At 43.6% G+C, this 17,781-nt stretch overlaps 1 protein-coding gene across 4 annotated transcripts; it reads right to left on the minus strand.

The window, feature by feature from the left end:
- Positions 1 to 228: 228 nt before the first annotated feature.
- adrm1 (ADRM1 26S proteasome ubiquitin receptor) lies at positions 229 to 13,698 on the minus strand. Of its 4 annotated transcripts, none has more exons than XM_070896267.1 (9): positions 13,355 to 13,698; positions 9,902 to 10,018; positions 8,713 to 8,839; positions 6,690 to 6,776; positions 5,572 to 5,656; positions 4,835 to 5,178; positions 2,621 to 2,778; positions 1,356 to 1,458; positions 229 to 501 (listed from the first exon to the last, which is right to left on the minus strand). In XM_070896267.1, the coding sequence occupies exons 1-9, from the start codon at positions 13,565 to 13,567 to the stop codon at positions 371 to 373; spliced, it is 1,365 nt and encodes a 454-aa protein (XP_070752368.1). In that variant the 5' UTR covers positions 13,568 to 13,698; the 3' UTR covers positions 229 to 370. The 4 variants fall into 4 exon arrangements, with proteins under 4 accessions (XP_070752368.1, XP_070752367.1, XP_070752369.1 ...); XM_070896266.1 differs by having other exon boundaries at positions 2,621 to 2,781; positions 13,355 to 13,697; XM_070896269.1 differs by lacking the exon at positions 229 to 501 and adding an exon at positions 515 to 615 and having other exon boundaries at positions 2,621 to 2,781.
- Positions 13,699 to 17,781: the final 4,083 nt, after the last annotated feature.

The following is a 17,781-nucleotide window of genomic DNA, read 5'->3' on the forward strand; positions in this document are numbered from 1 at the left end:
GGAATGCTTTGCCAGACGAAGATATAGGAGGACTATGGAGAGAAAGCAAGTCTGCATGCAGTTAAGTTCTGAACTGTTCTAACAAAGAATCGGCACTTGCACACTGGCCTGCATGAATCTCCCACAAAGAAAAATTTGAAAACCACTGAATTATTGCTCTGCTCAGATCATGGATTACACACTAGTTCAAAGCTTTAAAATTGGAAATAAGTGACATGCACAAAATGCTCTTGCTCTAAAAAGAACCTTTAATATGGCTACTTTTCAGAGTTAATAGAAGGCAAACACGCAATAACACTCATTTTTAAACTGAGTGGACTATCTGTTACTTCAACATCTTTAATAAATGGTTTAACTGTATGAATAGTTTTCAGTCCAAACTCATATCCTCCTCTTCATCCTTTTTGTCCTTTGAGTCACTGTCTCCCTCCTTTTCATCCACTTTTGTCTTTGAGGAGGATGTCGAACTGTGTTGCATGGCTTTAGCAAATCCTTCCACATCTGGAGGGGGTGGGGCAGGGGGGAACAATACACAGGTCTCATTTCCTCAGAATCCAAAGTAGGGAGACATACTCTTCGTACAGGCCTTAGGTCCTCAGATTGGTCTAAATTCTTCTGTTACATTATAAGTTGCTTTATTAGTTCCAATAAAATGAAGCCAAGAAAAACTCCCAAGATCAAAAAAGCCACTTTGGACCAGACCAAATCTAGATTTCAACGATTCCATTGAATCAGGATTCAAAATAGCTTTGATCGTACCCGAACTTCATATTGGGGAAAAAAAGCAAGCACAAAATCTGCTTTAAATTTGGCCTAAAGTCATGTCTTATGTCTTGAGCCAAAAAAAAGAACAATGTTGATAGCTAAGATACTAAAGCCACTAGAATCAAAAAGACAATGATCACTGCAAAAAAGCACCATTTAAATTAATGCAGCAAGATCTAGTTTCTATTATGATTATTTAAATGTTCCCTTGCTCTGCAACTCACCCAACCTACAATTTTTGAAAATGGGTATCAACAAAATACCTTACAGACCAGGTTCTAAATATAGATGGTCTCAAGCAAGGTGTTTCTGACTGAGGTAAGATATAAACCAGTGATGCAATGTTCCATTTACAATATTTTATCGGCATGGCACACATTTTTCTTAATTTCTAGGTACTCAAATTACAGCCAGAATACTAAAACAAGGATCTCAAGCTGCTTTCATCTTCAGCCATTGACTCCCATGTGCAGGCATCATGATTCCATTGCACTATTCTCAATGGCGATGCTATGATGTGCTCTCCCAAGACTCAGGTTACAATATCAGAGTGAGTGTGGACCAAGCCGCAAATATGAAATGGCACTTACCCCCCTTTCCAGCTGCTTCCACGGCTTCTGCTGGCAAACCAAACTGGCTCATTAATGGACCCAACTGCCCTGAAGCCAGTGCTGCACTGAACATGCTCATAGCCTACAGAAATAAATTTATCGAAAAAAGTCAATTTTAATATCTGCATAGAAAAATATGAATGTCTGCATAATTATTTGAAATAAAAGCACCCACAGGTTGGTTGGCAAGTACTTGCAGATAACTGTGCTCCCTGCACTGGAAAATAGGTGCAACATATTTTGGTTTAATTAATTTAATTTGCCTAGTTCGTGGATTTCTACATCCTTCATTAAACATGAAAATCCCAGCTTTGTGTTAGCACCTTTAAGTCAGCTTTGCTGCTCTCCTGTGGCCAACATGAGCACTTGAAATTATTTCTTTATTTAGAAGACCCACGTTTAACAAAATTATAACAAAAACCCAGCATATGTTTTATAAAATCGCATCTCTAGTAAAAACACATTGCTTAATTAGATATCCATGAGAGTTTCTTGGAGCCAACATTGTATTATACCCTAGGTACACCAACCGGCTAACATACATGGTGTCTTCAATGTCACCTCAATCATGCCGACATATTATAGTGGGTGTACATGCTTGAGCTATCCAAACTCAAGTTTGAGGGAAACCCACAATCCTCCATTATGGGTACCAGTGAAACCCGCCTACTACATATTACAACCTACCAGTGCATTGTCTACCCTAGTTTTTAAAATCTGACTAGGATATGTAGGTAGGTAATGCTTTCTCTGCAAGTCACACGGCGCTCCACAGAACCCGCACAGCCACTTTGCCAATACAAAAACTATGCATGCTTGGTATTTTAATGGGCCGTGCAGGACCAAACAAAATTAGAGGAGACACTGCTTGTAGTTATATAGATCTCCAGTGTGCTGGGTATTAAACTCCAGGAATTGGAATGGACCTCATAGCACTCCACCCTCAAACCATCAGCAATTCCTGTGAAGGCAACATGCTCACATCCACTTTTCATTTGGCAGATCTATGCTGGGAATTTTTTTTCTACATTTACACCACAAGCAGTGTGCAAAAAGAATCCTAGTACAAGAGTAGGCATTTTAAAGATGAGGTTACACATGTCTAGTTGAACTACTACTTGTTTAGTATTACACACTTCGGTCATTGAAAAGAGTGTTCAAATGTATTATACTATTCTGGACAAATTTACCCGAAAAAATAATCAAATTTGAATAGGTTTGAAGATGCCAAAGAAAATACACACCTGTTGAAACTGAGGAGATGTTAATGTATTCTGAATTTCTTCTGCAGGCTGTGGCAGTGACTCTCCTGTTGGAAGGTAGGGTAGTAATCGTTCTTGAACCTCTGCATTTGCTAGAATAGGTGCCATGATCTCCGGTGTCAACACACTGGCTAAATCCACTGCTAAAAAAAAATAATTCAAATATGATTGTATCTGCATACAGTTTAAAAATCTCAGTTTATCAAAACCCCCCTCCCCCATCCTTAGAGCCTAGTATGCCCTCTGTAGTGGGGTGCTGTACAAATATTTGGATAGAAGGATGAAAGTGCTTAGAAAAATGATGGGGCTGAGTTGGTGTAAATGCACGGTTCTCCCACTATGAACATAAATAACCCCATACCTGCACAGCAGACATTAGCAGAGAACCATTTTTGCATCACAATTCCAGGAGCCGTTTTGCAAAAGGGACCGAACATTTGCCACTGTCAAATACAGTTTTCTTTCCCCAGCTCGTCTGCTTTGAAAGTCTTCCCACCCACGCACTAGATGACATGACCTTATGCAACCCACCCGCCCAACCTCGAGTAATACCAACTCCCACAAAGGCAGAGAGCTATGCAGAAGAAAAAAAAAAACTGGGAAATTCCTCCGCTCCAGAAATCAAGCTACTGGCTGCAGGTGATCAGAGTTGCCCAGGACATAACACTATCAAATTCCTTCTTGAAAGGACTTCAGCATATCCATATTTACTACATAAGCAAAGAGAAACCCCATGGAGCATACTTGCTTCATAGTGAAGTAAGCTTCTTGGGAGGCAGAGTAATAACAACTTATTTATATAGCGCCTTTAACGTAGTAAAACGTTCCAAGGCACTTCACAACAATTTTACAACACATTAGATATTGATCATTGAGGAAAAGAGAGAAAGAGCACGAGAAGGAAGTGTAAAAAGAGGTTAACGGCTCGGATCCGAAGCGGCAGCCAAAATGCGCACGCAGATAGACACAGGCGAAAACATTTTTTAAAAGACATTTCCAATTACATTGTAAATAATACAATAATAAAGTCAGTATAATAAAGATTAATTCTAATTAAACTAAATTAAATACAATTATAAAATTAAGTTAAAATTAGAAAATCAGCAATTGAATCAAATTAAATCAATTAGTAGCTTTCTTTAAGATTTGTTCCCTGTCCAGTGATTCAATTAATCTGGAAGAACCAATTATTGTCTTCCATCCTTGTGATGTCATAATTTTATTACTTTTTATTTCTCATTTTGTCCTCATGATAGGGCCAGTAACAGCTCCAGGCTCAAGCTGCCTCTGTTGTCAGAGAGACGCTGATGTTTAAATCTCCCTCGAGTGTAGGGGCTACCATCTCTCTTTCCCCCTTCCACCCCCACTTTGAAAACTGCTGTGCATTTAATCATATATTTTAAGGTTGTGTGTACAAGAACAATGACGGTTACAAAAAGACCCCTGTTAAAAAGGTTTTTAAAAAAGCATATGGGATTCTTGGCATTATTAATAGAGGTGGACAGTATAAAACAAGAAAGTTATGCTAAACTTTTATAAAACAATGGTTGGTCCTCAGCTGCAGTAGTGTGATCAATTCTGGGCACCACACTTTAGGAAGGATATCAAGGCCTGGGAGAGTGTGCAGAAGAGATTTACTAGAATGGTACCATGGATGAAGGACTTTAGTCATGTGGACAGACTGCAGAAGCTATGGTTGTTCTCCTTAGAGCAGAGAGGTTAAGGAGATTTGATGTAGGTGCTCAAAATCATGAACAGTTTTGATGAGTAAATAAGGTGAAACTGTTTCCAATGGCAGAAGTAAGCAGAGGTGACAGATTTAAAGTGATTGGCAAAAGAACCAGAGGCGACATGAGGAAACATTTAATTTTGTTTTAAAAACACAGTTGTTGTGATCTGGAATACATTGTTGAAAGAGTGGTGGAAGCAGATTCAACAGTAACATTGAAAATAAAATTAGATAAATACTTGAAGGGGAAAAATTTGCAGGGCTATGGGGAAAGTGCAAGTGAGATGGACCAATTGGGTAACAGTACCAGAGAGCTGGCACTGGCATGATGGCTCGAATGGCCTCCTATCATTTAAATTAATAAACTGAAGGTTGCAAGCTAATTACAAATAAATGACTGAAATGCTACTTTGACCTTGAAGGCTAGTTCGACACATTTTTAAATGTCTCCAGAACTAGATCCTTACCCTGTTGTCCTGTCCCTTCTGCTGCAGCAGGAACAGTCATGCTGGCCAAGATACTCTGCAAGTCACGCAGCTGAATGTGCTGAGTCGGGCTTGTTACAGACCCAGACGCTGTAGCAGACGCAGATGCAGTTGCAGAAGTAGCTGTGGAACCAACTGCAGAGGCTGTGCTGGATACTGCTGGTGGCGTTAGAGCTGCTGCTGCGGCCGCCGCTGCTGGCACTGCCGTTGATGCTACAGTGGGGGCTGGTACTGGTGTTGTTGCTGCAGCAACAGAAGGAACTGAAGTCATACGAACTGCCGAGGTGGTGGAGGATGGAGTAATGGCTGCAGACTGGCTTCGGGAGCTGAACACAAAAAAGAAAGCACCATTTAATAACTTAATTCACCAAAATGAAGCATACTGGAGGGAGGGGAGAAGAAAAGGATACCGACAATGATCTGTTTTAACCATCTTTTCACTACACCACCATCTAAATGACAATATACAAATACAAACTTTACTTTCAAACTAGAGAAAGATTCTTCATTGTTCTGCTTTTCATGGTGAATACAGTTCAGCATTTTGCCAAAAACCTACTGTTGTTGTTAACAGAATACAATGAATGAACATAAGTTCAGTAATGGAAACTTAGTGCAGACAAATTGAGCCATGCAATCAAAGATACTGATGATTATTATGCTAGTAAATTATCTGCATTCTCAGCACTACATTCATATTCCAGCAGATTTCTTCTTACCCTGAAGAACTACTGCCGGTTGAAGGCCCTCCACTGCCAAGTAAGCCAGCAAGACCTGCTGGCCCTGCCAGAGCACCCAGGCTACCTGAAAAAGAAAAATTACATCAAGGGGTTGCAGCACTACAGCTACCTGTATTAGCATTTCCAGTCATTAAATGGGGAACTGTGCGTACTACAATGCAAAAAACTGAAAAGCTGCAAATTTTATGAAATCCCTAAGGTAACATTTCCTTGGCATGCACAATTTTCAGGGAATAGGAGAAACTTTACTTACCGATTAAAATGAAAAATTTGATTCAGTATCACTGAAAGAGTTAAAGATCAATGCTCTGCAATTTATTAAACTCAATAACTAACGAGGGGACAGAAAATGTCTTTAATAAAGCAAAACCAAAACCATTTACTTTGGAAACATATGACACTGAACAAAGTACTTAATTTTGGTACTTGAATACTCATAAAATTAGGAAGACAGTATAAAAGAACAGCAGCTCTCCTTTACATTATATATACAGAAGATGGGCTCTAAACGTTTGCACATGCAGTATTTTTAACATTTTCTTGCTGCTGAAAATACTGGCACCAGCAATTGCCTTCAGAGTAAAACTATTTCTTCCTTTTCCACTTACTCTGCACTTATGCAGAGATCTTTTATAAATACTTATCCTCAAGGCTGAATTACCTGGAGACAGAGAAGTCTATTTACTAAACCAATTAATTGTATAACAGGACACTTTACGAGTGGTGGGGAAAAAGTTACTCGTCCAATGTTAGAAATAAAGCCTGGTGGCCAGGTAGGTAAGCAAGCAAATGTTTTAAATTCGTAAAACAGATTAGCACCATGCTTAAGATGTTCCCCCCTTTAAGTCCCCGATCCCCTTTCCTTGTACGTTGCATCTTTCCACGTGGGTGTGCAGAAGGGTCCAGGCTGACTTGCACTTCTATATACCCTTCCTGAGAGAAAAGCGCTAGGCTTCCCTCTCAGCTGCTTTCGCCTGTTGTGTAGAATCCTACACGCCCCATCAAAAATACATGTTTTTTTTCATCCAGCAAGGATAGAAGGGTCGGTGTTTTTTTTTTTTTTACAAATCAATTTATAAAATGTAGTTAATATTTACCAAGTCCACCTAAACCGGTTGCTCCCATCAGCTGCATCAGCTGGTTATGACTCATGTTACCCAAAAGACTTTGCAGTCCACTTTCTCCTGGAATAAAGAGATGAATGACAATCAGAGGAGTCTGTGTTGGGCTCCTCTTATTTACTATACATAAAATGATCTAGACTTAGGTAAAATATAAAAATTTGCTGATGACACCAAATGATAAAGACTGTGAAAGATTGCAGAAGGCATAGATAGGCTGGAAGGGTGGGCAGATGGATAGAAAATGCAGTTCAAATGTGAAGTAATACATTTGGGAACAAGGAAAGGAAATACACGTAACATTTTTTTGTGGAGAACAGAAGCAGTGGAGTCTTGATGCACCAATAAACAGATCATTAAAAAAGGTGACCGTGCAAGTAGACACGGCCATTAAAAGAACTAACTGAATACTTGGTTTCGAATTTGGAGGCACAAATAGTTGAACATGTACAAGGCCCTGGTTAGACATCAGCTGGAGTATTGTGTACAGTTTTCAGCAATACATTAAAGAAAATATATAAAAGCAATAGAAAAGTTGCAGCTTAAATTCACAACATGTATTTATATAATGCCTTTAACGTAGTGAAACATCCCAAAGCACTTCAACGGAGTATTATGCAATAAAAATTTAACAGGAATTTGCCAAGCGTGAAATATTATTTTGAAGAGACACACAAGTTAGGGCTTTCTTCAATAGAGCTGAAAATGTTGTAGGTGACCTGATAGAGGTCAAAATTATGATGGCTTATAAAGTAAATAGTGACAGACTGCAGTCCACTCGTCTGAAATGGTAACGAGAACACAAATTTAAAATAATCAAATTAAAGTGGAGGCTAAAAGAAAAAATGAACACAAAGGGTGCTTGGAATGTGGAATGCTCGGTCACTAACCATTGTTGGAACAATGAACAGGAGAATGGGATTAGACTAGGTGACTCGTGCGGAGAGAACCATCTGTGCCGACAATGGGACAAAAGAATGTTACAGCACAGAAACAGGTTAATGATTGAGAAAATAAAATTACTTGTTTCTGTGCAGGCACAAGCAAACTTGTAGTTTTCTACACTCATGGTTTTCCCACGGATTCATGAATTTCTTTTTGACAGTCCCAAACTTGGCAGCACTCCTCTTCCCAAAGAAAATAATAAAAGAAAACCCACTTGTCAGATTATGAAAGCGACACAAGCTCAATTTAAATCTGATAAGATCAGCACAACATTGCTCTTAATTGATAAAAGCCATTTTCATTTAAAGAAAAAATCCAAATGGATGCAAGTACACCAAGAACTAGTTATTGTTTCCTGAATTTTCTGAATATTGCTTTTCACATGCAATCAGAATTCGCATTTTAAGCAAAACTATCAATATATAATAAGTGGCAAAAAAAGAAAGCCATTAGTATACAAAATGTCACATCTTGAAAAATAAGAACAAACAAACATTTTGGGCTCCTTAATGACTCGGATAATCAAGTAGCTGAGCCACATTAGCCAAGAAGGTCTTACACGTAATCCATAGCTCTTTGGTGAGTTAGCTGCTATCAGCTCGTGTTGGAATAGATGTTAAAATTCACCTCAGTGCCCATGGGTAAGAGAAGGGAAAAGTTGGCTAGGTTCCCCAGTCCTGATCGCTGCCTGCAACCCCTGCTAGAAGTGCGCTGGCCAAGACACAATTGAATCAGCAGTAAGTCTCAGCCATCCCAACAGTCAAATAGCTTGCTAATGTTTGCTGCCACAGCGCACAATTAAATAATTGCAAGTACAGTGAGGTACTGAAGGCAACTTGCAGATCAAATCCCAGAAACAAGTCAAGACCTTCAAGTGAGATGGCAAAGGGAAGAAAATTGGCGAGAAAGAAAGACATTTCTTCCACATAGCAGTGATTATTACAGGGCATGACAAACTACAATAAAGAATACTCTGTTAGAAGTTATCTTCATACATTAACGTAATGTTACAATGGTTACACTAGGTTCAAATCCTAATGAACTAATGGGATACCTCCAAGTGCGGCTAGCTCATGACCCCCACTGCTGCCACCACCACCCAAAGCACCAGGCATTGGTGGGTTGTTCAGATATTCATTCACTTTACGACAGAACTCTTCATCCTTGTCAGATTTGGGCTCCTGAAGAATTAAACAACAGTTAAAGGTCACAAACTAGGCTAAATTCATCACCCACATCTCTTGGGAGATCTGCCAGATAAAGCTAAGGACTTACAAAAATAGCAATTTTCAAATTAACATTTTCCATTAAAAAAATGTGCCAGTGTATGGGGAAGCACAGGTTCAGAAGCTTTTCAAGCTCATTGCATTAAACTCATTTTATTCCCAAAACTGCAATGCAGACATTAGAAAATTAAATGATTTGACAATTTTAATGATGCACATCATCGCATGTCCAACTAGAACCAACACCTCATTTCAGATATTTTTGTTATATTATTGAAAGGGGGGGAGGGGGGGGATTTGAAAAATTATCACTTTGGTACCCAGTGTCTGCGTTGAGCTTACTTGCTTACGGGTAGCAGGGATGTCCAAACTGCAGTCTAAGCCTTGACAATCCAACCCTGGAACACCAGGCTACTCAGTCCTAGCTGCCCCTTTTATTAAATGGTTTGTTCTGTTTGAATTTTGAGTGCAGAGGCTTATATAGAGCTGCTTTTAAGCATTATTACCTTACTGGCGGATAAATCCTAAACCAGATCACCTGTGAGAAATGTACATATTAATTGTAGTAAATACAGAAAATGTTGGAAATGCTCAGGTCAGGCAGCATCTGCTGCTGCACACATACTGCTGAGTATTTCCAGCATTTTCTGTTTTATTTCAAATTTCCAGCATCGAAAGTATTTTGCTTTTGCATTAACAATTTAAAGTAATTGGTAGAAGGATTAGAGGGGAGTTGAGGAGAACTTTTTTCACCAGAGGGTGCTGGGGGTCTAGAACTCAGTTCCTGAAAGGGTGGTAGAGGCAGAAACCCTCACCACATTTAATAAAATGCTTGAATATACACTTGAAATTCCGTAACCTACAGGGAGGGCTACGGAACAAGAGCTGGAAAGTAGGATTAGGCCAAATCGCTCTCTTTTGGCCGGCATGGACATGGGCCAAATTATATTCATAATAATTATCTACAAGAACCATAAAGTAACATTTATTTTAAAGACTGTATCTTTTAATTTTTACCTGCATCCAAAAGAAAAGGCGTTTGGATCCTGCCTTGAATTTCAGCACATACACTCGTCCAGTCGTACATTGGGCCACTCGTTTAAACTCACAGTCATCAGGAAAAATGATCAGGTCCTGTGGAAACAGTACACCGACTCCATTATAAAAAGTAAAACACTTTGCATAATTTCTTTATTATTGCCCCACAGATTATTTTTCTGTAATTGTATTTTCAAAATTTTTTCACAAGTCCATTTATTTATAAACATCTTGCATTTATAGAACGCTTTTAATGTAGAAAAACATCCTGCATCACTTCAGAAGTGCAATCATGCAAAAACGGACTCCAAGACTAGGGCGATATTAGATGGGGGTGACCAAAACTTTGGGGGGGGGGGGGGTTGGTTTAAGGAGGGCCTTAAAAGGTGACCAGGGGGATTTAGGGGGGATTTAGGGAGGGAATTCAGAGCCTGGGGCTTAGACAGCCCAAAGCACAGCACCACTGGTGGAGCGAATGGAGGGATGCACAAAGGACCAGAGTCACAGAAACAGATCGTTCCAGGCAGGGTGGGGTTAGTGCTGGAGGAATGATACGAGTGCTGTGCCACAATGCTTCAGAGCCATCCACAGCGGTAACTGTATAAAGCTCCTTGAGCCACAACGTGCCTGTAATGGGCCCTACCAACAGGCAACAGTGCACCACTCGTTAGCTGGGTTGCCACCTTTCCAAGTTTTGGAAGTCAAGTCCGTTTTTTCAACCAATTCCTGGATCATTATCTTATCGGAAGAGGAGCAGGCCATTCAGCCTCTCGAGCCTGTTCCACCTTCAATGAGATCATGGCTGATCCGTATCTTAACTCCATCCACCCGTCTTGGCTCTATATTCTTTTATACCCGTGGCTTGCAAAAATCTATCAATCTCAGATTTAATATTGAGCTAGCATCATCTATTTTTGTGGGAGAGCGATCCACTCTTTGTGGATCTCCTAAATGGCCTGGCTCTGATTTTAAGATTATGTTCCCTTGTCCTCGACTCGCTAGGGGAAAGAGATATTCTCTACCCTATCAATTCCTTTCAAAATCCTACAAACCTCAATTAAATCATCACCTCACCTTCTATATTCCATGGAATACAAGCCTAGTTTATATAATCTCTTCATAATTTAACCCTTGGAGCCCTGGCAACATTTTGGTGAATCTGCACTGTACTCTTTCCAAGGCCAATATATTCCTTCTAAAGGTGCAGTGCCCAGAATTGCACACACTACTCCAGATGTGGTCCAATTAGGGCTTCATATAGTTGTGGCAAAACTCCCTCCCTTTTATATTCTAGCCCCTGAGTTATGAAGGCTAACATTTCATTAGCCTTTGATTATTTTTTTGTACTGGATCACTATATTTTAGTGATCTGTGTATATGGACCCCTAAATCTCTCGGAACCTCCACGGTTCCTAGATTTACCATTTCAAAAAAATATTTGATTTGTTCTTTTTTGGTCCAAAATGTATGACCTCCACTTGCCTGCTTTGAAATCCATCTGCCAGTTTTGCCCACTTAATTTTTCAATATCTCTTTGTAATTTGATGCCCTCATCTACACTACCTATGTCACCAACAACCTGGATATATGGCTCTCTATTGTATTTGGCCACTTCATTAATAAATATAGTGAATAGTTCAGGCCTCAGCACATAGCCTTATGGGACACCACTGGTCACTGGATGTCAATCTGAAGTGGGAATTTTGGCTTCTTTAACCTGGAATGCTGAAGCTAATTGTAGCAATTCACTGTTAACCCAGCTAACAACCAGTTCAACATATTTACATATCTTATCATTGTGTCAGCTGTGACTCGGTGTGTAGCACATAAATCTAGGCTGACACTCCAGCACAGTGCTGAAGGAGTGCTGCATTGTCTGAAGTGCTGTCTTTTGGATGAGACTTTAAACCGAGGTCCCGACTGACCTCTCGGTTGACGGAAAATATTCCATGGCACTATTTCGAAGAAGAGCAGGGGAGTTATCCCCGGTGTCCTGGCCTATATTTGTCCCTCAAATCAACATAACAAGAACAGATTACCTGGTCATTATCACAGTGCTGTTTGTGGGAGCTTGCTGTGCGCAAATTGACTGCAGCGTTTCTCATATTACAACAGTGACTACACTCCAAAAGTACTCCATTGGCTGTAAAGCTTTTAGATGTCCGGTAGTCTTGAAAGGCGTTATATAAATTCAAGTCTGTCTTTCTTAAACACTGCATCACATGGTGTATTTTATGCTTTATTTACACCCACTAGTGAACCTAGGTTCTCAAGGAATTTATCAGCAGCATCAAAGCTAAAGCTCTGATCGAACACCCTGTACCATGAAAATGTTTTTTTTGTACGTGGCAAAACTGGAAACATTCCCTTAGTAGCAAAAACCAAGGACAGTGCCCATAAGAAATGCAATGCCACTTCGCCGAGCAGCCACAATCTCCACCCCCTACGCCCCAAAGCATCTCCCACCCCTAACCACTACTCTCCGCACCCCCCCACCCCAAACCATTAACCAGCCATCCCATCCCCCCCGCCCCGCACGCCCCATCACTAATTTGCCCCTTCCCAAAATCCCAGACCCCTCCACGCCCCCTCTTCCCCATCCCAGACCCCTCCACGCCATCTCTTCCCCATCCCAGACCCCTCCACCCCATCCCAGACCCCTCCACGCCCGCTCTTCCCCATCCCAGACCCCTCCACGCCCCCTCTTCCCCATCCCAGACCCCTCCACGCCCCCTCTTCCCCATCCCAGACCCCTCCACGCCCGCTCTTCCCCATCCCAGACCCCTCCACGCCCCCTCTTCCCCATCCCAGACCCCTCCACGCCATCTCTTCCCCATCCCAGACCCCTCCACGCCCCCTCATCCCCATCCCAGACCCCTCCACGCCCCCTCTTCCCCATCCCAGACCCCTCCACGCCCCCTCTTCCCCATCCCAGACCCCTCCACGCCCCCTCTTCCCCATCCCAGACCCCTCCACGCCCCCTCTTCCCCATCCCAGACCCCTCCACGCCATCCCAGACCCCTCCACGCCCGCTCTTCCCCATCCCAGACCCCTCCATGCCCGCTCTTCCCCATCCGAGACCCTTCCACCCCATCCCAGACCCCTCCATGCCCCCTCTTCCCCATCCCAGACCCCTCCATGCCCCCTCTTCCCCATCCCAGACCCCCTCTTCCCCATCCCAGACCACTCCACCCCATCTTCCCCATCCCAGACCACTCCACCCCATACCCCTCCACATCCCTCTTCCCTATCCCAGACCCCTCCACACCCCCTCTTCCCCATTCCAGACCCCTCCACACCCCCTCTTCCCCATTCCAGACCCCTCCACACCCCCTCTTCCCCATTCCAGACCCCCCCCCCCTCCCGCCCATCTACCCTCTCTCTCTCCCCCCCCCCAATCATCCCAGCGCGGCTGTTTCAAGATCTCCTTACATCCTCCACGGTGCCGGCGGTGCGGTCCTTCCAGCAGAAGTGGATGAGCGAGTCGTCGGTCTGCTGGATGTACACCTGACCCTTGCGTTTGTCGGGCGTCACGGTGGAGCCTTTGAGCGACATCTTTCCGGCGCGGAACTCCACCAGGTACTTGCTGGAGGAGCCGCGGCTCCCGGCCACCAGGCTGGGAAACAGTGCTCCCGAGGCCGACATGGTCAGGCGGTTCTTGATTATCAGAAATTGTAAATGTTTTTAAAAGTCTAAGTGAAGACACAAGCTTCCGCCGTCAAGTACCGTCACCGTCCAACTGCCTTCGTCGCCGCAACCTCACCGAGAACCTTCGAGATTCCGCCCCTCACACGTTCATTGGCTCTCTTCGCCCCCCCACGTGATGCTGCATGGCCCATTCAGGCTTGTGAATGGTTCGCTCGCTTGTCACTCATTAACGCCACAAGACTTCCTTTGTCAGGCTGCCCATGACCGGAAGTGCTGTGTCATTGGCCGCCGCAGCAGTGCTGTGGGCCCGGCCAATGTGCTGCCCCCTACAGGCACCAGAGGGTTACTGCATCTGTCATCAACATCATAGCCAGCCCCTCGAAATCGAGGAAGACTTGCTTCCACTCTAAAAGTGAATTCTCAGGTGACTGAACAGTCCAATACAGGAATTACAGTCTCTGTCACAGGTGGGACAGACAGTGGTTGAAGGAAAGAGTGGGTGGGACTGGTTTGCCGCCCGCTCCTTCCGCTGCCTACACCTGCTCTGCTTTCTGCATGCCCTCAGCGACGAGACTAGGGCGGTCTTTGGCCAGGGACTCCCAGGTGTTGGTGGTGATGTTGCATTTTATCAAGGAGGCTTTGACTGCATCTGTACATGCCTTTGCCACTGGACCAAGACCTAGCTCTGTCAAGCCCGTGTGGTGGCTGGTATTAAAAAAATGCACACACAGGCATCTTCCACCCTTCAGGATGTAATTCGGGTCCTTCATTGAAACACCTGTGAACTCGTCCTTTTTATGGTGTGGAAGCGAGTCATCGTTTCGAGGGACCGCCTATGATGATGGATGGACATGTAAATAAAGTAACCATATGTGTCTCAATGCCAAGTACTTTCAACTTTGTTTTGACTGAAGACATGTGACGTCTAATTCTGCACGTCGTTATGAGACCAGTGCTTCAGCTTCATTGCAACTCAACATTAAAACATAGAATTACAATCTTACAGCACTGAAACAGGCTATTCAGCAAAAACTGGTCTATGCCAGTGTTTGTACTCCACACCAGCCTCCTAGTCCAATGACCTCTTCCCAACCTGCCATTCTGTTTTTTCTCATGCATTTTTCAGCTTCCAAAGCTCAAAGCTCTGGCATTCCTTCCAGTTAGGTATTAATGCTTTGGGTCACTAGACGGTGCCACGGTCAGAGGTCGTCGGGCTATATGCATGTGGCATGTGTGTTTGGTCACCTGTATATAAGCTGGGTGTCTTTGTCATGCTGGCACTCTTGGGCTGGAATAAAGATGGATCAGGTTGCACTTGAGTGAGTTTACAGTAACCAGACTCGAGTCATTACAATTGGCGATGAGGTAATTTAAGAACCTTCGCATGCATAATGGGCACTGTTGGAATCGTGGAGGGTGAGGATTGGACGGATTTTGTCGACTGCCTGGATCAGTATTTCGTGACCAACCTCATGGAGGCAGAGACCTACGCAGTTAAGTGCAGGGCAGTTCTCCTCGCCGTTTGTGGTCCGAAAATTTACGGCCTCATGAAGAATCTTCTCTCGCCTGTACATCTGGCGGAAAAAGGGTACGAGGAATTGTGTACGTTGGTGGGTAACCATCTGAAGCTAAAAGAGGGGATCATCATATCACGCTACAGTTTCTACACGCATGTTCGTGCCGAGGGCCAGGACGTGTCGGGATTCATTGCCGACCTGTGACGTCTTGCTGAGCCGTGTAAGTTCGGGAACATGCTGGAAGACATGCTGCGTGATGTCTTCGTGATAGGCATCAGCCATGATGCGACCCTCAGGAAGCCGTTGGCTGCAGAGACGTGGATTTGAAAAAGACCATCGCGACTGCCCAGGCATGCATGACGACGGATGATAATTTGAGGCAGATATCATCGAAGAGTTGGAGTTCCACGGCAAGTACTGTAAACAAGATGGCGTCGTCTTCGGGTAGAGCTGCTTATGTGAAACCTGCCGCTGCTCAGAGCCCGCCAACTGGTTCGATCCAGATTTCACCCTCTAGACATTGTGGGGGCAATCATCGGCCTCATCAGTGTCCGTTTAGACAATACTCATGCAATGGATGTTCGAAAGCAGGGCATCTCACAAGATGTGTCCACAACGAAGCAAGCGTGGTGTGGCTCACCATGTGATTGATGAGGACCAGTTAAGTGATGGCCCGGATACGCAACGCGAGGAGGAAGTGAATGGACTGTATTCGTTCCTGAGTAAGAGCCAGCTGATAGTCGTTAATGTGAAGCTGAATGACGTGCCTGTAACAATGGAGCTGGACACGGAGTCAAATAATGAGCCAAAGGACATTCGACAAGCTGTGGGGCACTAAGGCTGCGAAACCGAAGCTGAGTCCAGTCAATGCCAGGTTGCATACTTATACTAAGGAACTCATACCGGTGCTCGGCCGTGCAGCTATCAAGGTGTCATATGACGGTGTGGTTCATGAGCTACCATTATGGATCGTCCCAGGTAATGGTCCAACGCTGTTTGGCAGGAATTGGCTCGAGAAAATCAAGCTGAACTGGAATGATGTCAAGATGTCCGCAGTGGATGAAACTTCGTGTGCTCAAGTATTCAAAAAGTTTCCTTCTTTGTTTGAACCGGGCATTGATAATTTTACGGGAGCCAAGGTGTAGATTCACCTGGACTCCAATGCAAGGCCTGTCTATCACAAAGCTCGGTCTGTTCTGTACATGATGAGGGAGAAGGTTGAAATTGAACTTGACAGACTCCAGCGTGAACGGATCATATCACCATTCGAGTTTAACGAGTGGGCTAGTCCCATTGTTCCTGTGTTGAAGAGTGATGGCACTGTCAGGATTTGTGGAGACTACAAGGTTACAATTAACCGATTTTCAAAACAGGATCAGTATCCGTTACCGAGGGCTGATGACCTGTTCGCCATGCTAGCTGGTGGAAAGTCATTCACGAAACTGGATCCGACATTGGTCTATATGACCCAGGAGCTTGTCGACACTTCGAAGATACTCACCTGCATCAACACCCATAAAGGATTGTTCATCTATAACAGGTGTCCTTTTGGGATTCATTCGGCTGCAGCCATATCTCAGAGGAATACGGAGAGTTTACTGAAGTCCGTTCCGAGAATGGTCGTGTTTTAAGATGACATTCTGGTCACAGGTCGCGACACTGCTGAACATCTGAACAATCTTGAAGTCATCCTACAGCGTCTGGACAAAGTGGGACTCAGGCTGAAACACTCGAAGTGTGTATTCATGGCACCTGAAGTCGAATTCCTTGGGAGGAAGATTGCTGCTGATGGCATCAGGCCCACTGATTCGAAAACCGAGGCCATAAAAAATGCACCCAGGCCTCAGAATGTGACAGATCTGCGTTTGTTCCTTTGGCTACTCAACCACTTTGGTAATTTCTTACCCAGATTGAGCACTTTACTAGAGCCACTGCATGTGTTACTAAGAAAAGGCGACAACTGGGTCTGGGGTGCGTCTCACAATAGAGCCTTTGAGAAAGCCAATAATCTGCTATGTTCAAACAAGTTGCTTGTTCATTATGATCTTTGTAAGCATCTTGTATTGTCCTGTGATGCTTCATCATATGGGGTTGGTTGCGTACTCCAACAAGCAAATGAATCGGGCAAGCTACAACCTGTTGCGTATGTTTTGAGAAGTCTGTCTAAAGCAGAAAGAGCTTACAGTATGGTAGAGAAAGAAGCTTTGGCCTGTGTGTATGGGGTAAAAAAAAATGCATCAGTACCTGTTTGGTCTTCGTTTTGAACTAGAAACGGATCACAAGCCACTCATTTCATTGTTTGCGGAAAACAAAGGTATTAATACCAGTGCATCGTCCCGCATTCAAAGGTGGGCGCTGACATTGTCTGCCTATGATTATGTCATCCGTCATAGACCTGGTACTGAGAATTCTGCCGATGCACTGAGTCATCTGGCTTTACCCACAACTGAGATGGAGACACCTCAACCTGCAGATCTATTGTTAGAAATGGATGCTTTTGAGAGTGAAGGAACCCCTGTGTCACTGCTCTACAAGTTAGGATCTGGACCAGCCATGACCCTATTTTATCGGTTGTGAAACGTTGTGTCCTCAGTGGTGATTGGTCTGCTATAACTATGGCGATGCATGAGGAGACCAAACCTTCCAACCATTGCAAGGATGAGCTGTCCATTCAGTCAGACTGTTTACTGTGGG

The sequence above is a fragment of the Pristiophorus japonicus genome, chromosome 12, assembly GCF_044704955.1.
Source record: "Pristiophorus japonicus isolate sPriJap1 chromosome 12, sPriJap1.hap1, whole genome shotgun sequence".
Lineage (NCBI taxonomy): Eukaryota > Metazoa > Chordata > Chondrichthyes > Pristiophoridae > Pristiophorus > Pristiophorus japonicus.

Bases quoted from the DNA above. Each gene is read 5' to 3' on its own strand.
- adrm1 (XM_070896266.1), bottom strand. From the start codon at position 13,567: ATGTCGGCCTCGGGAGCACTGTTTCCCAGCCTGGTGGCCGGGAGCCGC. The intron at 2,782-4,834 runs GTAAGGATCTAG...ATTTTTTTTTAG, and splicing joins AGAAGGGACAGGACAACAGG to CAGTGGATTTAGCCAGTGTG. The intron at 1,459-2,620 runs GTGTGTATTTTC...TTATTTCTGTAG, and splicing joins CATCTCCTCAGTTTCAACAG to GCTATGAGCATGTTCAGTGC.